Consider the following 21,203-nt stretch of genomic DNA (forward strand, 5'->3'; position numbering starts at 1 on the left):
TCAAATAAGTAATAACCGGTGAGGCGGGGCAAGAAACCCTTGGGAGGGATGCTGGCAGGGACGTTGGGCATGAGTCCCGCGTGGGCCAGGTCCGCGGGAGGGGGGGGGGGCAAGGGACGGGGTAGAAACCGCCCCATGGGCGCTCCGATCCTGTTGCTCCACACGTGGCAACGAGCCAGTTCTGCTGAGCGCCCCACTCTCCTCCACCTCCCCGCAACCCCAGTCAAAAGCACCCACACATGGAGAAGTCACGCAACCTGGAGAGAGAGAGTGCGAGCGAGCGAGCGTGCACGCCTCCGGACACCTCCACCAGCCAGCACCCGGCTGGGGGGGGGGGGGGGGGATGTCATTCAGGCGGGAAGGCTTTTTGCAACATCTTAGGTGTGTCACCTGCTCAGGGGCCAAAGGCCATGAATGACTCCAGGTGTGTCCCAGCCCCTACAATGGGTGTGAGGTTACAAGACACTTAATCATTCCAGTTTGGCAACTTCACCTGTAGGGTTGTTTTAATCAACTGGCCAGCAGTCCCCAAATCACTCCTGGAATGCAGCGGTGGAGGCAGCGGGGTGCTGAGGGGAGAGGGATGCCTGACACGCGGGACCAACGCCTGCCCTGCACTTAGGCCTCTTCCGGCCAGTGCTGCCCAGGGCGGCTCTGACCCGCGGACCAGCCAGGGCCCGATCCCAGGAGGTCCTCCTCCCGACGGGCTGCCGACCTCAGCTCCGGCCCGTAGAGAAATATGGAAGATCGCAGAACCGGCATGGTGAGTGTGGGGGTCCCCTGCTCCAAGTCCTGCGGGAGGGCAGGTCTCCCCAGAAAGGGCCCTTCAAGCAGCCTGAGAGTTTTGTAACACCTTCCCGGTTAAAAAAAAAAAAAAAGAGGGGACAGTGAATCACCCCCACATGCCAGCCCTTGCAAGTCTCCGTGCCCGTCTGCCCTCCTCTCCCTTCCCTGCCAGCAGCCCCTGCACCAGCACCGAGGATGCAGGGACACAGAGGCCAGGCTTCCCCTCCCTGATCCTCCTCCTAAATCCTTCGTGCTCTTTTGTCCAAGGTCTCCTGGTCTGTTGGCTGGAGGTTGGCACTGTTTTTCCAAGGGCAAGGGGCTGTTTTGATGGCCCTCTGCCGCCTCCGTGGGGAAATGGACTCCCTTTCTTCCTACAGAAAACAAGGGACAGTTGCCTCAAAACAATCTAAGGTGTTTGTGGAGATCCACTTGGCCTCTTTTTAGACCCTGCCCTCTCTCCTCCTCCTCCGAACGCCCAGAGCACCTGCACTGTCTTGGGACAAAGAGAATCAATCCCATCTCTCAAGGACATCTGAGGACAGGGAGGGGAAGAGATCATATCCGAGTCCGAGGCGGAACTCAGGGAATCTCTCCATCTCTAATTCTTGGCAAAGATGCTGCAGTTGCCCAAAAACCAACACGAAAATGAAAGGGGAGGGAAGGGGAAGCTTTCCGTCCAAGGGGAACAGAGGTGACCTGCTGGGGCCCCCCAAGTGGCATTCTCCTGGCAAAACTCTAGACCCAGGGCTGGGGTAGCTGAGGATCAGAGAGGGGAAGGGCTTGCCTGCTTTCCTCTGCGATCCAGCCAGGATGGAAGCACCAGCTTCCCACAGCCCCATCCAAGGAAGCACCTGGAAGCCGAGCCTGTGTGCCTAGAAGCTGCATCCTGCTGGGCTCTCAGGAGAGAAAGGAGGCACTGCCTGCCTGCGCGGCTGTGAGCTGCTTGTTGGTGACACCGAGGCGGTCTGAGTGCCTCTCGAGGGAGTGACGTGGGAGGGGGCAGTTTCTAAGGCACTTAACCAGAGCACAAACTGTAGAATCAAAAGGTCGAACGGCCAGCTCCCTTCTTAGCGTATAATTCTTGAGACTTTGCTCTTCCTGAGACTCCTTTTCTTCCTCTGTAAAATGGGAATCTTATCCATGCCACGCCTATGCATGCCGACGGCTAGTGGGACGATCGGGCTAGTAAGCCTAAGGATGTGGGGCCAAAGAGGAATCCCCTCCAGGAAGTGACAGGTGGGCGGCATGGCCCCACTGAACTTCACCAGCCAGGCAAGGAGCCGGGCGTTGCTGGCAGTGGCGTTGCCGGGGTCCCGGGTAGGACCAGAGAGCTTCTGGCCCCTGAGCCAGCCGTGAAACCACCTGTGCCTAATAACCCAGTCATTTCCCTCTAATGAGGCTGGGAGGGCCATAGCGCCCAGCCCTGGGGAAAGATGAAACAATTCATGCTGGGGCCCAGCCCTTCCTTCCCCCTCCCCGCCTCTTCTCACCCCTGCCAGCCCCGCCCTGGACAGACAAGTCCTGCACAGTTACTACCTCATAGCAGTGGGCAGAGGTCTGAGCCCCATCTCTGTCCCCGAGGGGAACGTTTCCCTTGATATTTCAGCTGCGGCTGAGGCCTGGAGGGAAGCCTGGGACCCTGGGACTGGCCATCCTGCTCTTGACTCCTTACTGCCCACGAGGCCCCAGACAGACCATGAGCCACCAGAGTAGAGTGTTAAACACCCGAGGTCAGTCCCAGCCCTCTGGCTGCGCTAGAGGAAGCAGGTTCTTCCTTCCCTCTCCCCTTTTCCAGCTGGTTCAGACCAAGGTGTTTGTGAGGCTTGGCCGGGACTCAGGAATGTGCCAGGTCAGTGGGCCAGCCTGCGGCAGTGGGGGGTCTAGGAGCACGGGCAGGCCCACCACTCAGCCCTGGTGATGCCATCCTGGGCTCCGGAAAGACCCTAGAGGGCAAGCTCGGCAAAGAAGGGCTAAGGCCCCTGCCTGCTCCCCCGGTGCCCTCCCTACCTGGGTGGGGGGCTTGCTGCTGCTGTGACCCCCGAAGTAGCTCCCTCCATGTAGCCATTTAATCAGTCCCTACAACTGGCCAGCCTCCCGAAGGCAGCAAGGGGGGCACAAGGGTACAATGCCCTGGTTCTGCCCTGGAGCTTCCCCAAATCCAGAGGAAGGAGAGCTCCTTAAGCCAAGGATCCAAAGAGACTGTGGCAAGTCCAATACCAGAGATGATGACAAGGGACCCCTAGAGCAGAGAAGGCAGTGAATCCTCTCCAGGGTGGTTGTGAAGTTGTCCCAGAAGAAACACTATTTGCACTGGAACTTGACGGATGAACAGGCTCTCTCCAGGCAGATAGGGTGGGAAGCGGGGGGCGGGGGAGAGTAAGGGGGAAAATGGGGGTGGGGGGAGACATAAAAACAGGTCTCAGGAACTCTGGACAAACTTGGAAGGAGATGGCAGGAGATGGCAGGAGATGGCATGAGACAGAGGCTCTCAGGACTGAGAATCTGCGTTTCACATTTCCCAGCAGCTCCCCCCGGGGCTTCCTTCTTGCTCACCTAAAAACATCTACCCAATAACACCCCTCAAATGCCCAAGCAACCATCCCCAAGACGGTGAATTCCTCACAACCTAAAATGCATTCAGCTGCCACGTTTTCATGTAAACGTGTGGCCGCCAGACTGGGAGCTTCTTGAGGACTGGGTTTTTCCCAGTTTTAGCCCCAAACCTGGCACAGGGCCTGACACACAATAGCCATGTGATGAATGCTTGCGAGTGAATAACAAGTAAGTGACAAAAGACTGAATTCCCAGAACCTGCTGATGTATCTGACACTGATAACAAAGTCAGTCAAGTCCGACTGGAAAAGATGCCAGAACCTACCAGGGGTGTCACCAAAGTGCTTTCATCCCAATCAGGGCGGGGGGGGGGGGGGTTGGAGACGTGGGGGGCGGGGGGTGCGGAAGTGGAGAGAGACAAGCCCAAGCCTGTCTGGAAACCCCAGGGACTGGAAAGAGAGTCTGAGCAGAACCAATGTGGCAATCCCTCTGCGACGTGCTCGACTCCACCTCACAGCCTGCGGCGGCTCTGTCTTGATTACAGCAGAGAAATCTGTAAACAAGCCTCAAAACCGCAACACCCCTCCCCTACCACTCCTTCCCAAAGCAGCTTCCAGCTCCCCGGCATAATCCATGCACAAGCAGGGAGGCGCACAGTGTAGCGGATGAATGGAACGCTTGAGGGAGGGGGGCGAGAGGCTGAGACGGCACCTGTCCAGGGCGGCAGCAGTCTCCCGTTGTGCCATGTCCCGCACATCGGTCAGGCTGGCCTCTGCCTGCTGGTGTGGCTGAGCTCGCCACAGGGCTAGGCACTTCCTGGGATCTCAATTTCTCCTTTACAATACGCATTCACTCGTTCGTTCGTCGCGTGTTCCTCAAGCATCAACTGCGTGCCAGGCACTGGCAGGACTCCGGAAGGTTCAGAGAAGAACACACTCAAGCGAAGCCCTCGGTTCCGTACAGATGGAACAGAGGCAGAGCCGAGTGCTGACCCCACCCCAGGCAGAACAGGCCACTTAGTCACCCACAGACCTCAACACAAAGAGGATGATGCAGCTGAGGTCACCCCACCCCAGCCTACTCTCACTCTGACACCGGGGCCTTCTCTCATGATCACGTCTCGGATCCCCAGGGAGGAGGGTACCCCGCCAGGCCATCGGGAGCACCTCTCCCGGTGAGTAGGACTCGCTGAATGTGTCACCCCTACCTGAACGCAGCAAGTGCAGCCTGAGAAGCACATTCACCTCCCGAATCTCCCCGCATCTTACACCAGCCGAGACATCATGGTCCTCGTTCTAGAGATGAGAAATGCCAAGCCTCAAGAGGCTAATGACTTGAAAGGGTCACTCCGCCAAGATCTCTAAGTTCTGGGACTTCAATATCAAGTGCTCAGATTTTTTCATAATGCCCTCCTTCTCCTCCCAGATGTGAACCCATAGACCTGAACTTGAGACTAGACCTCAAACTTGAACTTGCAGTGGAAACTGCAGAGCCAGGGAGCCCCGTATCTCCCTACCTAGAAGCTGATCAACTTTGTAATATAAAGTGTGCATTGAGTGAAGACTGTATCAGCTGGCGTGACCAAGTGGAGGAAAGATAATGTCCTTTCTGTCCAGAGACCTTCATCCCTCACTACCCTGCCAAAGGTCACTAGGAGGAAAAGAACACACGACAAAGGAAACCAATGGACAGAATTAACTTAGACTTTCAAGAATACCAGGGAAAAGCTTCATACCCAAAGCCGCTTGGGAAAAAAACACGCAAGTTACCATGAGATCACTGAGGATAGAAAACTAAGTGAGAGAGAGGAAATTATAAGTAAATCAGGCTTAGAACTAGTCTTCTCTGTGGGAGGAGGCAACGGAAGCTGCAGGCTAACATCAAGCGAGCTCTTTGGAGTCACAGGCCCTCAGGAGAGGACCTTAGAGGTCTTCTTGGTCAATGTTTTCCCCAAATTTGTTTCAGCCTCAGAGCCTGTTGCCCAGCAAAATCTAACCTAGAACCCCCACATGGAAAACAGACCCCCACCCACTCCTGCCCTGCCTCCCTCCTCTTGCAACAACCTCACGGGTCTCCATCAAGTCCCCAGGAGTGCCATAGAGCTCTCATCTGGCCTTGCCCTGTCTACTGTGGACATCTACATGAGCTTCTACTCACACACCTTCTGTTGCTTAGATGATCTGCCCTTCACTGAGAGAGAGAGTGAGGAGAGGGAGAGAGAGAGAGAGAGAGAGTGAGGAGGGGGAGAGAGGGAGGGAGGGGGGAGACAGAGAGGGAGGGGGGAGACAGAGAGGGAGGGGGGGAGACAGAGAGGGAGGGGGGAGACAGAGAGGGAGGGGGGAGACAGAGAGGGAGGGGGGAGACAGAGAGGGAGGGGGGAGACAGAGAGAGAGAGAGAGAGAGAGAGAGATCTTTCCTTTCTGTAATGTCCCTCATTCATCCTGGGCATCCCTTTGGCCACTTCCTTGACACAGCCCTCCACATGGTCAGGGACCACGTTTGTGCTACCAAAGGTCTTTGCTTCTCTGGCCTGAAGCCTCCTCCCTTTGTTCATAGACAGGTCAGGTGACATCTCAGGGCGCCTAACTGCCCTGGCGCCTCTCCACCCAGTGCGCTCCACTGCATTCATTGATTCCCTCCTAAAGGCAGGCCTCTGGGCCCAGTGAAATCACAGAAATGGCCACCATCTGCCCAGCACCTGTTACGTGTGAGGCCCCCTGCCAGGCTCTTCCCACTAATAACTAACGATTTTTTAGCATGGGCTATGCCAAGCCCTTACTAGCTTCTATAGTAATAGTTCTATGGTGATAGTTATTAATTACTAATAAGAAGTAACAGAACATATGCTTCATGGGCACAAGGACTTTGCCTTTTTTATTCACTGCTGTATAACCAGCCCCCAGAACAGTGCTTCACTGAATGGATAAAATAGTCTTATTGTTGTTATTTTTTTTTAACGTTTATTTATTTTTGAGACAGAGAGAGACAGGGCATGAGCAGGGGAGGGGCAGAGAGAGAGGGAGACACAGAATCTGAAACAGGCTCCAGGCTCTGAGCAGTCAGCACAGAGCCCGACGCGGGGCTTGAACCCACGGACCGCGAGATCATGACCTGGGCCGAAGTCAGACCCCCAACTGACCGAGCCACCCAGGCGCCCCTGTTGTTATTTTTATTGTTACTGACATTTATCGCATTCTTACTGTATACCAGGCAATGCGCTATAGGCTACGCATATTTGGGTCTCATTAAGACGACTTAGAATCAATCTCTCTGTCGCACGCACGCACGCACACATGTGGCTCCCAGTGCCTAAATAACTTGCCTAGCCAATGGCAGACGGGAGAGGAAAATCTTACGAAGCCTCACTGAGTTACCGAGTGGGCAGGAAAGGTGGTCAAAGTGGCAAAAGGGAGCTTCGGTTATGTAATCACCAAGCACTAGCTGCAGAGAAGTCACTGGAACACCACGGCAGCACTCTTTACGGGATCACGAGTTCGGAGTTCACAGGAGAGACCCAGGAGTCACTGCAGACGTTGGCCAGGAGACGGCGGCTCTTTGCTGCAGCAGCCAAGCCAGTGCCCCCTGGGGCTGCTTCCCCGGGAGCATCCAGAACACTCAGTCCTGCCCTTGAACAGCACCGCCATGCACACCCTCCTTGAACGCCATGTGGAGGTCTGCTCCCCAAGCCTCCAAGGTAATTGGAGCCGAGGGCAATGCCCAAGCACTAAATTTAAATTTGTCTCTATGCTGAGCATCTCGCCAGGGTCACTACCTTGTTCATCGTCACCCACAACATCAGGAGGCAGATCACACTCTACCCACTTTACAGATGAGCAAACGAACGTGTCAGAAGCACATGAGCGGTCAGGGCCAGAGCTGGACTCAGGCCAGAGCCCCCGACACAGAGCTCAGAAGAGCAGACACAAGGTCAACCCTCCATCTGCCCAGAGCAGCTGAGACCCCTCGAACTGTAAAGACCAACCGAGGGCGACCGTGAGGAAGTCTGTGAAATCACAAGAGGACCAGACAGGGTTCCTGTGACCTTGAAAACGTGCATCATCACTGGCAGGTAGAACCCTTCCCACAACCTCTCTCTCTCTCTCTCTCTCTCTCTCTCTCTCTCTCTCTCTGGTCTTATCATCACAGGTTTATCACACCCACTTCCAAAAGCAGAAACGGGGTCCGGGAGATATTAAGTGATTTGCCCAAGGTTGCTGAGCGGGTAAATTGTAGAGTTTGACTTTATGACCCCACTACTTAAAGGGCAATTTGGAATAAGCAGAAGAGAGCATGATTTTTCAAATGCAGTATAAAATTCACGGGATTCTTTTATAAACGCCAGACTCCACCTGGGATGGCAGCTCTTTAGTTCAGGTAAATTGCAGTGTTTGGAAACAACCCTCCCCCAAACTTTAGGCTCCATCAGCAGCACCTAAAGGCAAACCTCCAAGAGTCCCCATCAGGCAAACCCCTGGGGTCGTCTTCGATCTGAGCGGCCTGACTCCTGACGGCTCTCTCATGGCCCCTTCAGCCACTGCCCAGGCAGTGCCCTCGGGTGTGCAAAGGTCCTCCTTTCCAACAGACCTTCCTGGGAGGGAAGGCGGGGCTGGATTGGCCCGCCACCCTAGGGCAGAAAGTAAGTAGAATGAAATAGAATGGTGGAGAACTCAGGCTGCAGAGAACGGGGCTACTTCCCCACCCCTGCACCACGAGAAGGACCTTGGAGGGATTGGTACCCGTTAGAGTTAACAATAGCATCACCTGGAGGCAAGGTCAACTCAACCCAACGGGCATGTGCTAATACCTCACTCTGGCACGGCACGTCGTCTTGCCACGTGACCCGGGGAGAGACAACAGGACGAGTCCGTGCCTCGGCTTCCCCATTTGTGAAACAAGAAGAGCTGCTCTACCTTCAACCTCGCCCGTAACCCCAGCTGGAATCAAGAGCTACGCCTAAACACAAGGTCTGATCCGCAGAGGAGGGCAGCTGAGCAGCAGGCGGGCAGCAGAATAATGGCAGGTCACCCGACACCTCCCGGCTGCCCCAGGCCCCGCCCTGGAGCCATTGTGTGCCCGCCGTGGGGGTCGAGGTGCTCGGCTCCGATTGCCAACAGGTCAGCACCTATGTGGCTTAGAACAAGGCCCAGCGGTTTCTCGTGTAGCAGCTGAGGCGGAGGTTAGCCCTGAAGGAAAACGCGCCGCCGTGGGCACCTGGCACAAGGCAGAGCGAGTGAGAACGTTCGCAGAGACCCCTGCAAGGGAGAGCTTGGTTACCCACCCGTGTGTGGCCCCGGATGGGGAGGGGGACCTGTCTGGATAGTTCCGAAGGTCCTGGAGAGCCGGCCTGATTTTCCATCTCTGAGAACTTTCTGTACACTCAGGGCTGCCGTGTCACAGCCAGGCCCATCTCCAGAAACTCATACCCCCCTCTTGTGACTCACAACCGCCCAGCCCTCATGGCCCCGCTCCTCGCCTTACCTGTCATGGCTGAAGCACCCAAGACAGAGGGTACTTGCTCAGCCCCGGTCAAGGCATCAAACAGCCCTATCTCTGCTGTAGGTGGAGAGCTCACAGCCACCTGCTGCCAGGTCGGGAGCGGGATGTGTTTTCGGGGTCAGGGAACCGTGCAAGGCACCCTCGGAGCAGCCCCTGAGCCAGCCAGTGGCCGAGCCCTTCTCTGCGAGCAAAGAGCAACCTCTGGGTCTCCTGACACACCCGAGAACTCTCCCCACCTGGTCCCCTGGGTCGCCCCTGCTGCCGTGTCCCTGACCTCAGCAACACAGCCGCCACCTGCTAGAGCCACAGAAGGCCTGTTTATCTCATCACCTAGCAACAGCAGCATCCCTGCCTCTAGCCTCTAGGTGTTCCCCAGGAGACCTTGGGAAGCTGGGGCTGGAGCCCCCATGGGAGCCTGAGACTGTCACACACCAGAGCAGGGCCAGAAAGCCCCTCACCGCGGGCCTCTGCTTCTCTCCCTTCCTCTACACCCCCGGTCATCCGAGCTCTGCCCCTGTGGACTTCTTTCCAGAACAAAGAAGCTCAGAGTCAGCGCTGCAGAGAGGAACAGAGAAATAAGGCCCAGGGGCAGGCTGCCTGGCAAGGAGAGCAGACAAAAGAGCTGGCCAGGCCTTCTGTTCCCTCGGCCTCTACGAGCGGTCACCTCCGCTTCCCCTCATTATTAGGCTGGTGGAGCGCCTGCCTGTTTCGGCGTGTGGTTATTAACCCTCTTACCCTCTTTACCATCCCTCAAAGAGAGTTTCCAATCACCCTGCGGTCCAGAGAGGTTGAGGGGTGTTCCCAAGGCCACACAGGGAGTCAAAAGACAAGGCAGTAAGAGAATTTCTACTCCCCGGGCCGGTCTTCTGAGTTGTCTCTGCAGCACACTTAAAAACAAGAGCTGCCTGGTGTCCGGGTTCATCACCTCTGAGCTGGAAGGTTAAAGCCGAGCTAAACCCGATCAGGATTCTCCAAGATGTGCAACACCAGGGGCTGAGGGGAAGCGAGGGGAGGAGGAGGAGCGGAGAAATGTGCAAACCTAACAGAAGAGAGGGAGGAAGGGACGCTGAGGACAGTGAAGTCCCTGCTATCGGCACCAAGCAAGGCAGCGCCTTCCCCAGATAAGGGGACTTCTGACCCTCGTTCTTGGAAGACTCGGCGGCAGAGCCAGGAACCAAGCAGACGGGGGTTTGCCTTCAAACCGATGAAGGGCGGAGGAGATGCCGGGGTGACCTCTGCACGGCAACTGCACGCTAACTATATGCAACCAAACTTCGTGCCAGGGAGTAGAGAACCGAAAGGACCCAGTGCCAGCTAATATCACTTCCCGAAATAGGTTTCTGCAACTGGATAGGGGAGGTGGGGGTGAAAACAATAGTCCACCGAGTCCAAAACCCTGGCCCCAAGAGCTGGATCGGTTACTTACTTGCTCTGAGGCTATAGCAGCCACTTAATCTACATGGGGCTTGGTTTTCTCTTCTGGAAAATGGGGACAGTTTCTCAGAGTTGTTTTGAGGATTAAAAGGGACAGCACTGGGGTACCTGGGTGACTCAGTTGGTTACGTATCCGACTTTTCATTTCAGCTCAGGTCACGATCTCCCGGTATGTGGGACTGAGCCCCGCGTTGGGCTCTGCACTGACAGCACAGAGCCTGCTTGGGGTGCTAGCTCTCAAAATAAGTATTTTTTAGGGGCGCCTGGGTGGCTCAGTCGGTTAAGCCTCCGGCTTCGGCTCGTGTCATGATCTCGCGGTTCGTGAGTTCGAGCCCCGCGTCGGGCTCTGTGCTGACAGCTCAGAGCCTGGAGCCTGCTTCAGATTCTGTGTCTCCTCCTCTCTCTCTCTGCCCCTCCCCTGCTAATGCTCTGTCTCTGTCTCTCTCTCTCTCTCTCTCTCTCTCTCTCTCTCTCAAGAGTAAATAAACTTAAAAAAAATTTTTTTTAATATTTTTTAAAAAAGGGACAGCATTTACGAAAGATACCGTAAGCTCTGTAATAATCCCCAAATGCAGTAGTTAATTGTTCTGCCTCAACCTTTGGGTTTTGGATTAACGTCTTTCTGTGACCAGTGACCAACTGAAAAACAGGGAAAGGTGATTCTCTGAGCAATGAGGCAATCAATAGGTGATTTTCTGCCTTCTAACACCCACCTGCTAACTTCTCCTTCCCCACTCCCCACCCCCACCTTGTCCAGTCCAGCACTCCTGGGCTCTGGGGGCCCAGGCATTCCTGCCCTTCCATTGTAATCCAGACAGCAGGAGCTTCCTTCCCAGATGAACCCCTAAGTCGGACACCGGTTGGGCTGGACCCGTGAGTCAGGGCTCTGTAGCAGACTGAATCAACACAGCAGACAGGCCTGCCCCGCCAGCAGCCCCAACAACACGGGAAAGGCCGGTGCCTTTCCTAGGGTTGGGCTGGGCTTGGACTGTGGCAGTTGTGGTCTGAGGCTGAGTTCAAGTTGGAGATAAACTGAGACACCTCGCACAAGGCAGCACAGTTGGTCTTGGGTGGCCTCTCAATCTCCTTCCCTCTGTCAACTCCAGGGCTAGGCATCTCCCCCATCTGGCCTGTTATTGGAAATGAGGGAGTTGCCTGGGATGGTCCTCAGAACCCCTTTCGGCTCTGTGCCCTCTGATCACGGCATGGACTCACCCAGTGATGGGGGATGGCCAGGCTCCTGAATCTTACCTGGTGCCCTTGTCTCTCGGCCCCAGCTCGGGATGGATTGTGGACTGAAAGGCAACACAGCTACCGTGCGTCCCCTCCCATCTCCACCCTCCTCAGGAAGGTCATTGACATGGACATTCCCCAGTTGCCACTCTTAGACCTAAGTGTGCCCACCTCCCTGCCCATGACCCCGGATGCTTGTGACCTTCAGCAGCTCCCCTTCCCAGAAGTTTAGCAACCCAGCATCTCTGATCTCACTGTGTCCGAGATGTGTGCCAGAGAAGCTTCCAGAAAGCCAGACAAAGAGCAGGCCCCTTGACAGAAGAACTTGGGCAGCATGAGAGTCAGAGTAGAGCTCAGGAGGATGGGAAGATAGGAGTTTGTCTCCTTAACCCCTCAGCACAGCCAGGCAACTGCTTTTTTATTTTCTCTTTGAACCTCAGGTGCACACCACAGGACAAATCCTAATCCTGGATTCATGCCATTTTCTTTTTCCACTGTCGGTCCCTGCAGGGCCCCCTTGTAACTCTCCAGCTCATTAGATGGCTCTAACAATGTAAGCCTCCATAAATCCACCTCCCCAGACAAAAGCTGCATCTAACCATGAGATTCCCCTGCGCCCCCCCCCCCACCCCAACACACACATTCCCTCCCCTGCTCAGGTGGGTGGGCAAGTCTGATGTTTAATAATTCAGCAAATACTGATTATGCATATTTGCAAGGCCAGGAAATGTGCTAGGAGCCCCCTTGAAAGTAAGCACCATCCCCAACCCCATGTTGATCACTTCCTTGCTCCCTTATGAAAAAGATTCTGTGTTCCGTGTCATCTTTTGGGATTTGCTTTTTCCTCTAACGTTAAATCACTAATGCCGTCCGTACTATTCTGTAGCCCCATGGTTCATTTTGGCGGCAGTTTAATATTCCATTGTATGCATATGCCACCGTCAGCTTCTTCAAGGCTGGCCTGGGACTGAGCCCTGAAACCAGGATACTTTCCTTAAGTCTTTCGCTCAACAAATATTGATTAAACGCCCACTCTATGCCGGGCATCGTAGGAGACACCTGGGATGCCATAATTACCGATTAGTCACAGTCTGTAATTCAAGCTTGTGGTTTTGATTTAGTTTATTTTGTTTTCAAAAAGGTGTGGGATGTTTTCTGTGCAACCACACTGTTCCGTGGGCCACAGTCGAACACGTATCAGCTGAAGGGGCACTGAGGTCACTTCCACTCACAGACGAGGAACCAAGAGAGCTCAGACTGTAAGCCTCTTTTGTTCCCTCTGTGTCTCAGCCTCCAGCACAGTTCAGGGCCCGTCAAAGGCATACAGTCAATATTTGCTGAATTAATAACAAACAAAAGAGACTCGCCCTACCTACCTCAACTAACGCAGGCATGTGAGCACAGGAAGACTGAGTGAAAAAGAAAGATCGGACAGGGAAGGGCCACTAAATGGGTGTTCTTGACCCCTCTAACCTGCCCCCCCGCCCCAGCCCTTGTATCTCAGCAAATACCTTCCTACCTGCTCACTCAAGACCGAAGAGCGTCCAACCCACTGGCCACGGCTGCCGCTTTTCTCTTCCAAACACACGGTGACTTTCCCCACCACCACCCTTGTTCTCCTTCCTCTTGCCCTTGCTGATCTTCTGTCCCTCCCGTGTCAACCTTGCTCCTCCCTGTCATTCAGATCTCAGCCCGGAGGCTGTCCCTAACCACCCTGGCCCCTTCCCTAGGCGTCCGGCCCTAAGCACCCACCAGGCGTGCTCTCCCATGGCCCACTTCACTCTGCATGGCACCTGCCACTCGGGCTTCATCTGTTCACACCTGCCCTCCCCCTGCCTCCCAACACCCTCTACTCCCCATTCCCCAGAGGTGAGGGCAGGACGGGCCCGGCCCGGCCTGTCTGGGCACCTCTCCCGTCCTATTACACTTATTTATTTGTCTTTGAATCCACAGCCCCTAGAGCAGGGCCTGGTCAAATATTTAATTGAACACTTAACTACCCATACTGGTTATCAGACAGCTGGTATCCTTTGCACCCCTGAACTTGAACTGAGTCAGACAAAAGAATCTGGTGAAGCGTTACATGCCAAGATGTAGATTAAGTACCGTTGATGTTATTATTACCCAACCCTGCAGCCACAGCAATGCAGTGGTGCAGGATTTGTGCTCATCTGTATCCTGGAAATAGTCCCCACCCAGGCCCTGGAGACGGTGGAGGGGAGGTGGCTGGGAGTCATCCACAGGACAGAGCCCAGAGTCCAGTTCCCTCGAACAACCATTTATCCGGTCTTTTGCTGGGGACGAGCCCGGTGCAAAATTCTGAGGGCACAAAGGCAATAAGCGGGTGCCCAGTGGGAAAGTGCTGCAGCACATGCCAGGGGGCCCAGGAGGGAAGGGAGCTCCCACGCGTGAGCCAGCCCCTCTCTGCTCCACGTCTCACTTGCAGCCTCGTGGTAGCATTTCTGAGTAGGTGTCATTTCCCCCACTTTAAGGAGGGTGAACGTGAAGCTCGGAGAGGTTAACCATGCTACACCCAAGGCTCACACGTAATAAGATGCAGGACCTGGGGCGCCTGGGTGGCGCAGTCGGTTAAGCGTCCGACTTCAGCCAGGTCACGATCTCGCGGTCCGTGAGTTCGAGCCCCACGTCGGGCTCTGGGCTGTTGGCTCAGAGCCTGGAGCCTGTTTCCGATTCTGTGTCCCCCTCTCTCTCTGCCCCTCCCCCGTTCATGCTCTGTCTCTCTCTGTCCCAAAAATAAATAAACGTTGAAAAAAAATTAAAAAAAAAAAAAAAGATGCAGGACCTATATTCCAACTCAGCCCCTGCGAACCCCACAGCCTGCTGTCTCTGCTACGTCCCCCAGCAGCCCAAGGCCCCACGTCACCGAAGGGCCAAGCCAGGCACGTCCCTCCAGCAGGTTAGAGAGTCCGGGAGATAAGGAAGGGGCTCCCTCTCCCAAAGACCAGGTCTGCCACGCTCAGCCACGGCAAACACCAGGGACACGCACACACCCCCACCAGACCTAATCTGGGACCCCCACACAGGGGTTAGGAGCAGCCCGGTCACTCCCAAACGGGACTAGAAAAACTCCCAGGCGGAAGTGTTCGGGGTCCTGCAACTCTTCCACCAGCCAGTGGAACCGTCATGACCTCAGCACAATGGGCAGACCGGTCCCAGGATGGAGACCCAGACCTCAGGCAGGCCCGCCGCTCCCCCAGCCCAAGGACTCCAGATCCTGTACCAGCTGGAAACGGAGCAGAGAGGAGAGATTTCTGGGAGGAACAAGAGTGAGGCATGAGCCTTGGCAGTCCCCCCGCACCCACTGCTTCCCCTAAACCTTCGCTTTGCAGGAAAGGGGGTGTATGGACTTCGTATGTGAGCCCTGCGTGCGCGGCTCCTGTGTGTGACCCTGTGTGGCTGTGTGTGTGCCGAGTGCACACGTGAAGTGGTATAAGTGGAAGAACAGAGGCTTGCGTGTATTTGGGGATGTGCGTCAACGGTGACCTAAGGCGACACTTGCAGAAATGCCGTAGTGCTCTCGTATGGCTTTTTGTGTGCTTGTAAATAACTGATGTCATGATGTCATGACACGCATTCAGTCAAGTACTCAGATCTAAAGTATCCCCCCTCCATGAACGTTCAACATATGTACCCCCGTGTAACCAACACTTCAATCAAGATCTATGTGTTTTCTAATATTCTGGAAGGTTCCATCGTGCCGCTTCCAATAACTGCCCCACCCCCCAGTGGTAATCCCTATTCTGACTTGTATCACCATAGATTAACTTTACCTTGTGAAATTCATATATATGAAATAGTGCAGAATATATTCTCTTGTGTTGCGTTTCTTTCCTTCATCATTATGTCTATGAGATTCATTACACTTAGCACTAGGTTATGCCTGTCTATTGTTGAAACACATTCCATGATATGAAGATACCACAATTTATGTATCTATTCCACCAATGATTGACGCTGGGTTTTGCCAGTTTTTAGCCATTACGAGTGCAGTCACTACCCCCATTCACATACAGATATTTTGCTAGACACACACCCACTCACTTCTCTTGGCTAATTCCTGGGTCACAGAACCGTAGAACAGTCATACGGCGTTAGCAGATTCAGCCAAACCATTTCCCAAAGTATCCGTGCTAACTGATACTCCCAACGACAAAGTGTAAGAGCTCCAGCTGTTCCACATCTTCGTCAACACTTAGCCCTGTCAGTCTTTTTAACGTTAGCCATTCTGGTGTCCGTGGAGAGCTACCTCATTGCGGTGTGAATTTGCATTTGCCTGGGCGAGTAAGGATACTGAGCGCCTTTTGGCACCGACTGGCCATTGAAGTATCCCCTTTTGTGACGTGTCCAAGTATTTACAGAACTACAACATCGACTGAAGTAGACAAATGGTTGACCAAAACAGCAGAGCAGAGAATCGTCCTCAGAGACTCAGCAATACCACAACCCAACGGCCAGTCATTTCTACAGTTGCCGACCAGTTGCTACAATTAGTAAGCGAGTTGTACCAGGTAATATAGATGCCTGAGTTTTATTTTTTGAACCAATTAGGTATCACAGAGCCCACAGAGCCCTCCCCACTTAGATTCATCAGGAAAAAGGGGATGGAGATAAGAACCAAGGGCCTCCCCTGGGCTCTTAGCCCCAGCTTGACAGGTTCCCTCACTCAACTCACTGACTGTTTTTCCTTCAATTACAGGATCCTGGCAGCGATCAACCCCTGAACAGCTTCGGTAAGCTCAGGTCCGGCTTTCCCTTGACCACCTCAGCCTCCAAGTTTCAATCAGTTACCAGATAGGTACTAAACCCCTCTTGCATGGCCCTCACTGCCACCACCAGCGGCTAAATGGCATGGAAGATATCCATCCACCCACCCATTCATCATTCAACAAAAAAGTATGAAGCAACTCTAAGGTCCAGGATAATTCTAGAAGTAGGAAGCAAATAGGAGAAATAGGACCGACAAACCTAAACCCCCAAAAGCATTTCTTCTCCAACTCATTCGTTCAGTTTCTGCTTTTCTTATTCATTCAACGACACTGTGGGTGCCTGCCATGTGCCAGGCTCTGGGCTAGGTGCTAGACTAAAGCAGGAGATAAGACAGCCAAGTCCCTGCCCTCGTGAAGTTTACAGTCTGACCATGCTGCCACGGAACAAGCTGGACAAAGCTATTTTCCCTGCCAGACTAGAAAAGTATAGTGTTTGCCTGAATAATTTAAGAGATGAAGTGTTCCCAAATTTAGGGGGCTTTTTCCCCTCCCATTCCATTTTCTTAAACCATTGATAGCTACTCCTGATAGCCCACTGTATCAGCGAAACAGGGGAGCAAAGAACAAATTAATACGGCAGATCAACAAGGAATTAACTGATCCCACTTCCTTCAACAATTTCGGGGTCCCAAGTTAATAATGATCGGAAACCACACAATCTCCCACAAGTAAGATGGTACCTACTTTGGAACCGCATATAGCAAAAGACCACAGTGTCCCCAGAGAACACCAGACATCCAAGCGCTCCGCCAGCTGAGAAAGCCCGAGAACTGCCAAACCAGAAAACAAGTTAAATTTGCCACCAACGTCCGTGTGAAGGGAGCTCAAGAGCGAGAGATTAGTGCCAAGTGATCAGAGACCATAGCGTCGTGGGTCGGGTGAGCTTTGACGAAGTCCCATGGGAGTAAAGGATCAGAAGGAAATGATGGGGGTTTCAGGGGCGGAGGAAAGAACAGGTGCAAAAGTTCAGAGGGAAGAATGACCAGGACATGAGTCGCCTGTGTGGCGCCTCTATGCTGGCGAGGATGGGCAGTGCAGAGTCCACGTGATGAAGAGAGGGAGGCCAAATCACACTGGCTTTCAAAGTCCGGCAAAGAGTGTGGTCTAGAGACAGAAGCCATGGAGGGTTCTCAAGCAGGGAAATGACAGGGCAACGATATTTGGGGGGGCTCTATCTGGCAGCAGTGTGCGGGGCAGGCTGGAGGAAGGAAGAGTGGCAGGCAGAGAGGCTCTTCATAGCTCACGGTGGCTTTGTTAACCTTAAGTATGAAATGCAAACCAGGAAAACTCTAACCGTCCTGGTGATGCTCTCCGAGAACCTCAGGGAGGCAGAGACAGCAGGACCTGGACACGGGAACTCATCCAAGGGCTCCCCATAGTTGATTCACCTCTGAGAAAACAAACCCACCTCGTGTCCCCAGTGGTAGGTGCTCAGTAAAGAAATCATGCATGAATGGATGAGCAAAATGTCACCATATCCACGGCCACAGGAAAGAGGACAGTTCTGCACACTGACCACTGGGACTCTAAAACAATATCTGCTAAGATTGATAGCCTCCTCCCCTTGGGGCGCCCGGGTGGCTCAGTCAGTTGAGCAACTGACTTTGGCTCAGGTCATGATCTCACAGTCAGTGAGTTCAAGCCCCGCGTCGGGCTCTATGCTGACAGCACAGAACCTGGAGCCGGCTTCGGATCAACTGTGTCTCCCTCTCTCTCTGCCCCTTCCCCACTCATCTGTCTCTCTCAAATAAATAAACGTTAAAAAATTTTAAAAAAAAAAATTGACAGCCTCCTTCACGCCAGCTCCTGGGGATAACAGGCAATACCAGCCCACACCCCCCCCCCCCCAGGGCCTGAGCTCTGTGTCTAAGGTTTAAACTCTCCCTTTGGAGGAAACACAAAGTTTTCTGTGCTTTCCCTTTCAACAGATTCAATGAGATCAGCACTTACTGGGCACCCAGTCTCTGGCTGGGCGCCATTCTCTGCTTTTGAAAAGCTGAGGAAAGAGAGCAAGACAGACCTAGAACTAGCCATCGTTCAAGCCAGAAAACAAGACCCGTAAGAAAGAGAATTCATGTATTCTCTCAGCAAATACCTGTTGAGGCACCAGGGACTCAGCAGTGAACAAAAAAGACAAAGACCCCTCTCTTCGTGGAGCCTTCCCTTCAGAGTGTGTTAGAGTTGTAGAGTTATAGAGTGTGTTAGAGCCGATAGGTGTTTAAAAAAAATAGGGGAGGAGGACAGGCAGTTGGAGAATTACCTTTGAAAACGGGAGGTCAAGAAGGTCTCACGTGGAAGGTGACACTGGAAGAAGATGAGAGAACAAGCCACGGGGAGGTGAGGGGCAGAGAGCTGACCTATTGTTTTCCAGGGATTCTCAGGGTTGCCACACTTCCTGCCCTAGCTCGCCCCGGAGGAGAAATCCCGAGGCACCTCCTCCAGCTTATTGCCTGCAAGATGAGGGGGTGTCAGAGAACCAACCGCTCTGGGAAACTTCCTGAGAATTTAACTTTTTCAAATCTTGGCCCCCGCACCACCTCCTTGGATAACGATGTGAAATGGACAGTCATTATGACTTCCGTTTTAGGCATCTCCAGGCTCCTACCTGTAACTCCTAACTCCAAACTCTTGTTCATCTTTCTTTTTAAATTTTTTTTTCAACGTTTTTTATTTATTTTTGGGACAGAGAGAGACAGAGAATGAACGGGGGAGGGGCAGAGAGAGAGGGAGACACAGAATCGGAAAGAGGCTCCAGGCTCCGAGCCATCCGCCCAGAGCCCGACGCGGGGCTCGAACTCACGGACCGCGAGATCGTGACCTGGCTGAAGTCGGGCGCTTAACCGACTGCGCCACCCAGGCGCCCCAACTTGTTCATCTTTCTAAGCGTTAATGGGATCGTGTTTCTCTGCTGCTCAAAAGCTTCGCCTAGCTCCACCCTCCCTTCAGGATAAAATCCGAACTCCTGGCGTGGTATTCAAGACGCTCTACAAAGTGACGAGGCCAGTCCTGCCTCCACAACATGCGTTTGCCCCCGTCACACCCCAGGCACATGGGGAGCTCATGGAGGCCCACCCCCGGGCCTTTGCCCAGCTGGTCTAGCCCCCACCCCCCCCCACCCATCTTCACCTACAGAGACCCATTTAAGAGCTCTGATGATAGCTGGGGTTAGCGGCAACTACTTCCTTGTTCGCTTCTTCCCCCAAACCTCCGTCGCCTTAAAGACAAGGACCGTTCTAGGGACTCACTGGTTTGTTGAGTTGGAGATGGAGGCCACGAGGGCACATTCATTCACAAGTATTCATTAAGAGCTTCAGGTCCCTGCCCTCCGCAAGCTTCTAGTTTCATCAAAAGAGAAGTCAGAAAAGAGGATCAAGGATAGGAAAGTGAGTACTTGCCTCTCCTGGGACAGGCACGGGGCAGACGGGACAGGGTGAAACACCCCAGAAGAGACTAAGTCAAGACAAGGGAAGGACATCATGGTCTGGAGGCTCATTTGAAGGGCGCAGGTGAAAGATGGCTAAGCCTGGGTAAGTGAAGGAGGTGGAGTGACCCTGTGCCACTGAAGCTAAGCCCAGTCTGCAGGAAGAAACCCCCAGTGCGAAGCAAAACCGTCCCCAAAGCATCCTGGGGCTCAGCACCAGGGCCACAGGGCAGGGAGGCTGTGGGCCTTGGCAGGGACAGTCTTCAAGTGCTGACTGTAGGCTCTTTCCGTCTCACAGATGTCACCCCTCTGCGCAAACCCCGCACTCCCCTGGAGACCTTCAAAAAGGTGGGAGTCCCCATCATCGCAGCACTGCTGAGCCTGGCGACCATCATCATCACAGCTGTCCTCAGTAAGTGGCCGCCCCCACCCGCCTCTCTGAGCACAGTCCTACCCTCCACCCTTCCAGCCAGCAGTCACAGACAGGTGATCTGCATAAAGCTTGTGTGCTTTGCATCCACCCCTGCGCTGAAGGGAGTGGAGGGGGAGGTGAGCTCAGCCCCCACCTACCCCCAGATGATCTCTGCCACGGGGAAAACACAGCAGCACATGTTACAAACCCACGCAGGCCACTGGCCGGGCCGGCGGGGGAGGGGGGGGTCTGCAGACCCCTGAGCAGCCCTACTGGCTAGAGCAGCAGAGAGCCCCCTGGCTTGTGAGATAGAGACACTGATAAAAGACCCTGGGGAAGCCACCCCCCCACCCCGCTCCCCCGGGGCAGACAGCACACCATCCCTGCCTTTAGCGCTGTCTTCCTCTCGGCCAGTGCCTAGACCCCGTGTGATCTCCCCCAGGCACTCTGTGACAGGGTGACCCGAATGACCTGTGATGCCCGCAGTCCCTCCTCGCAGCTCCCACTCCTGTGACTGCCTTTGCCTTCACCTCCCCATACTCACACTCAGGGTGGGGAGCAGGGCACGGGGGGCCTTGGCAATGGGTTTTCAGCAGCAGCAGCAGCAGACTTGCTGTGGTCCTAGGTCTGTTCTACGGAGACTAGTAAGAAGGAAAGCTTGCTTTCTCTGCACACACGTCCTGCCACACTGGAGAGGGACAAAGGAGCCAAATTCCTCCAGGGGACGCCAGGCAGGCAGTGGTGCCAGAGTAAGAACGGGGGTCTCCCCGTCCCACAAGGCCCTGTGGGGCGTCCATGCCCTGGGCCCCCAGGTTCTGCAACCAGAGGAGGTAACCCGAGCCTCCGTCCCAGGCTAGGCTCCCTCAATGTCTTGGTTTCCGGGGTCTCGACTGGCGACATTGTGTCCTGGCTTTGTCCCAGGAGGCTGGAGTGATCCTGCCTTACCCTGGCTCCGGACCATAATCCCAAGTCTGAAGGTCTAGGAAATACTCAGCCTGCTGCTCCCTTGCTCACTCGCACCAGAGCCACCAAGGCCAGTGGATCTCATCGCGAAACCCCTCAGGAAAGGTGTGGAGAGGCA

The 21,203-nt window shown here is 54.3% G+C and overlaps 1 protein-coding gene across 3 annotated transcripts in view; it reads left to right on the forward strand.

Annotated features, from left to right (window-relative positions):
• The first annotated feature begins 455 nt into the window (after positions 1-455).
• TMPRSS4 (transmembrane serine protease 4) overlaps positions 456-21,203 on the forward strand; it is a 33,982-nt gene continuing 13,234 nt past the window's right edge. Inside the window, exons 1-4 of one of the 3 annotated variants that reach the window (XM_043579460.1) lie at positions 456-763; positions 15,873-16,031; positions 16,220-16,253; positions 20,009-20,122. In XM_043579460.1, the coding sequence (XP_043435395.1) occupies positions 15,909-16,031; positions 16,220-16,253; positions 20,009-20,122 (271 nt within the window). In that variant the 5' untranslated portion in view covers positions 456-763; positions 15,873-15,908. The remainder of the gene's footprint in view (positions 764-15,872; positions 16,032-16,219; positions 16,254-20,008; positions 20,123-21,203) is intronic. The other 2 variants (XM_043579461.1, XM_043579462.1) reach the window with 2 other exon arrangements.

This window comes from Prionailurus bengalensis, chromosome D1, assembly GCF_016509475.1.
Source record: "Prionailurus bengalensis isolate Pbe53 chromosome D1, Fcat_Pben_1.1_paternal_pri, whole genome shotgun sequence".
Lineage (NCBI taxonomy): Eukaryota > Metazoa > Chordata > Mammalia > Carnivora > Felidae > Prionailurus > Prionailurus bengalensis.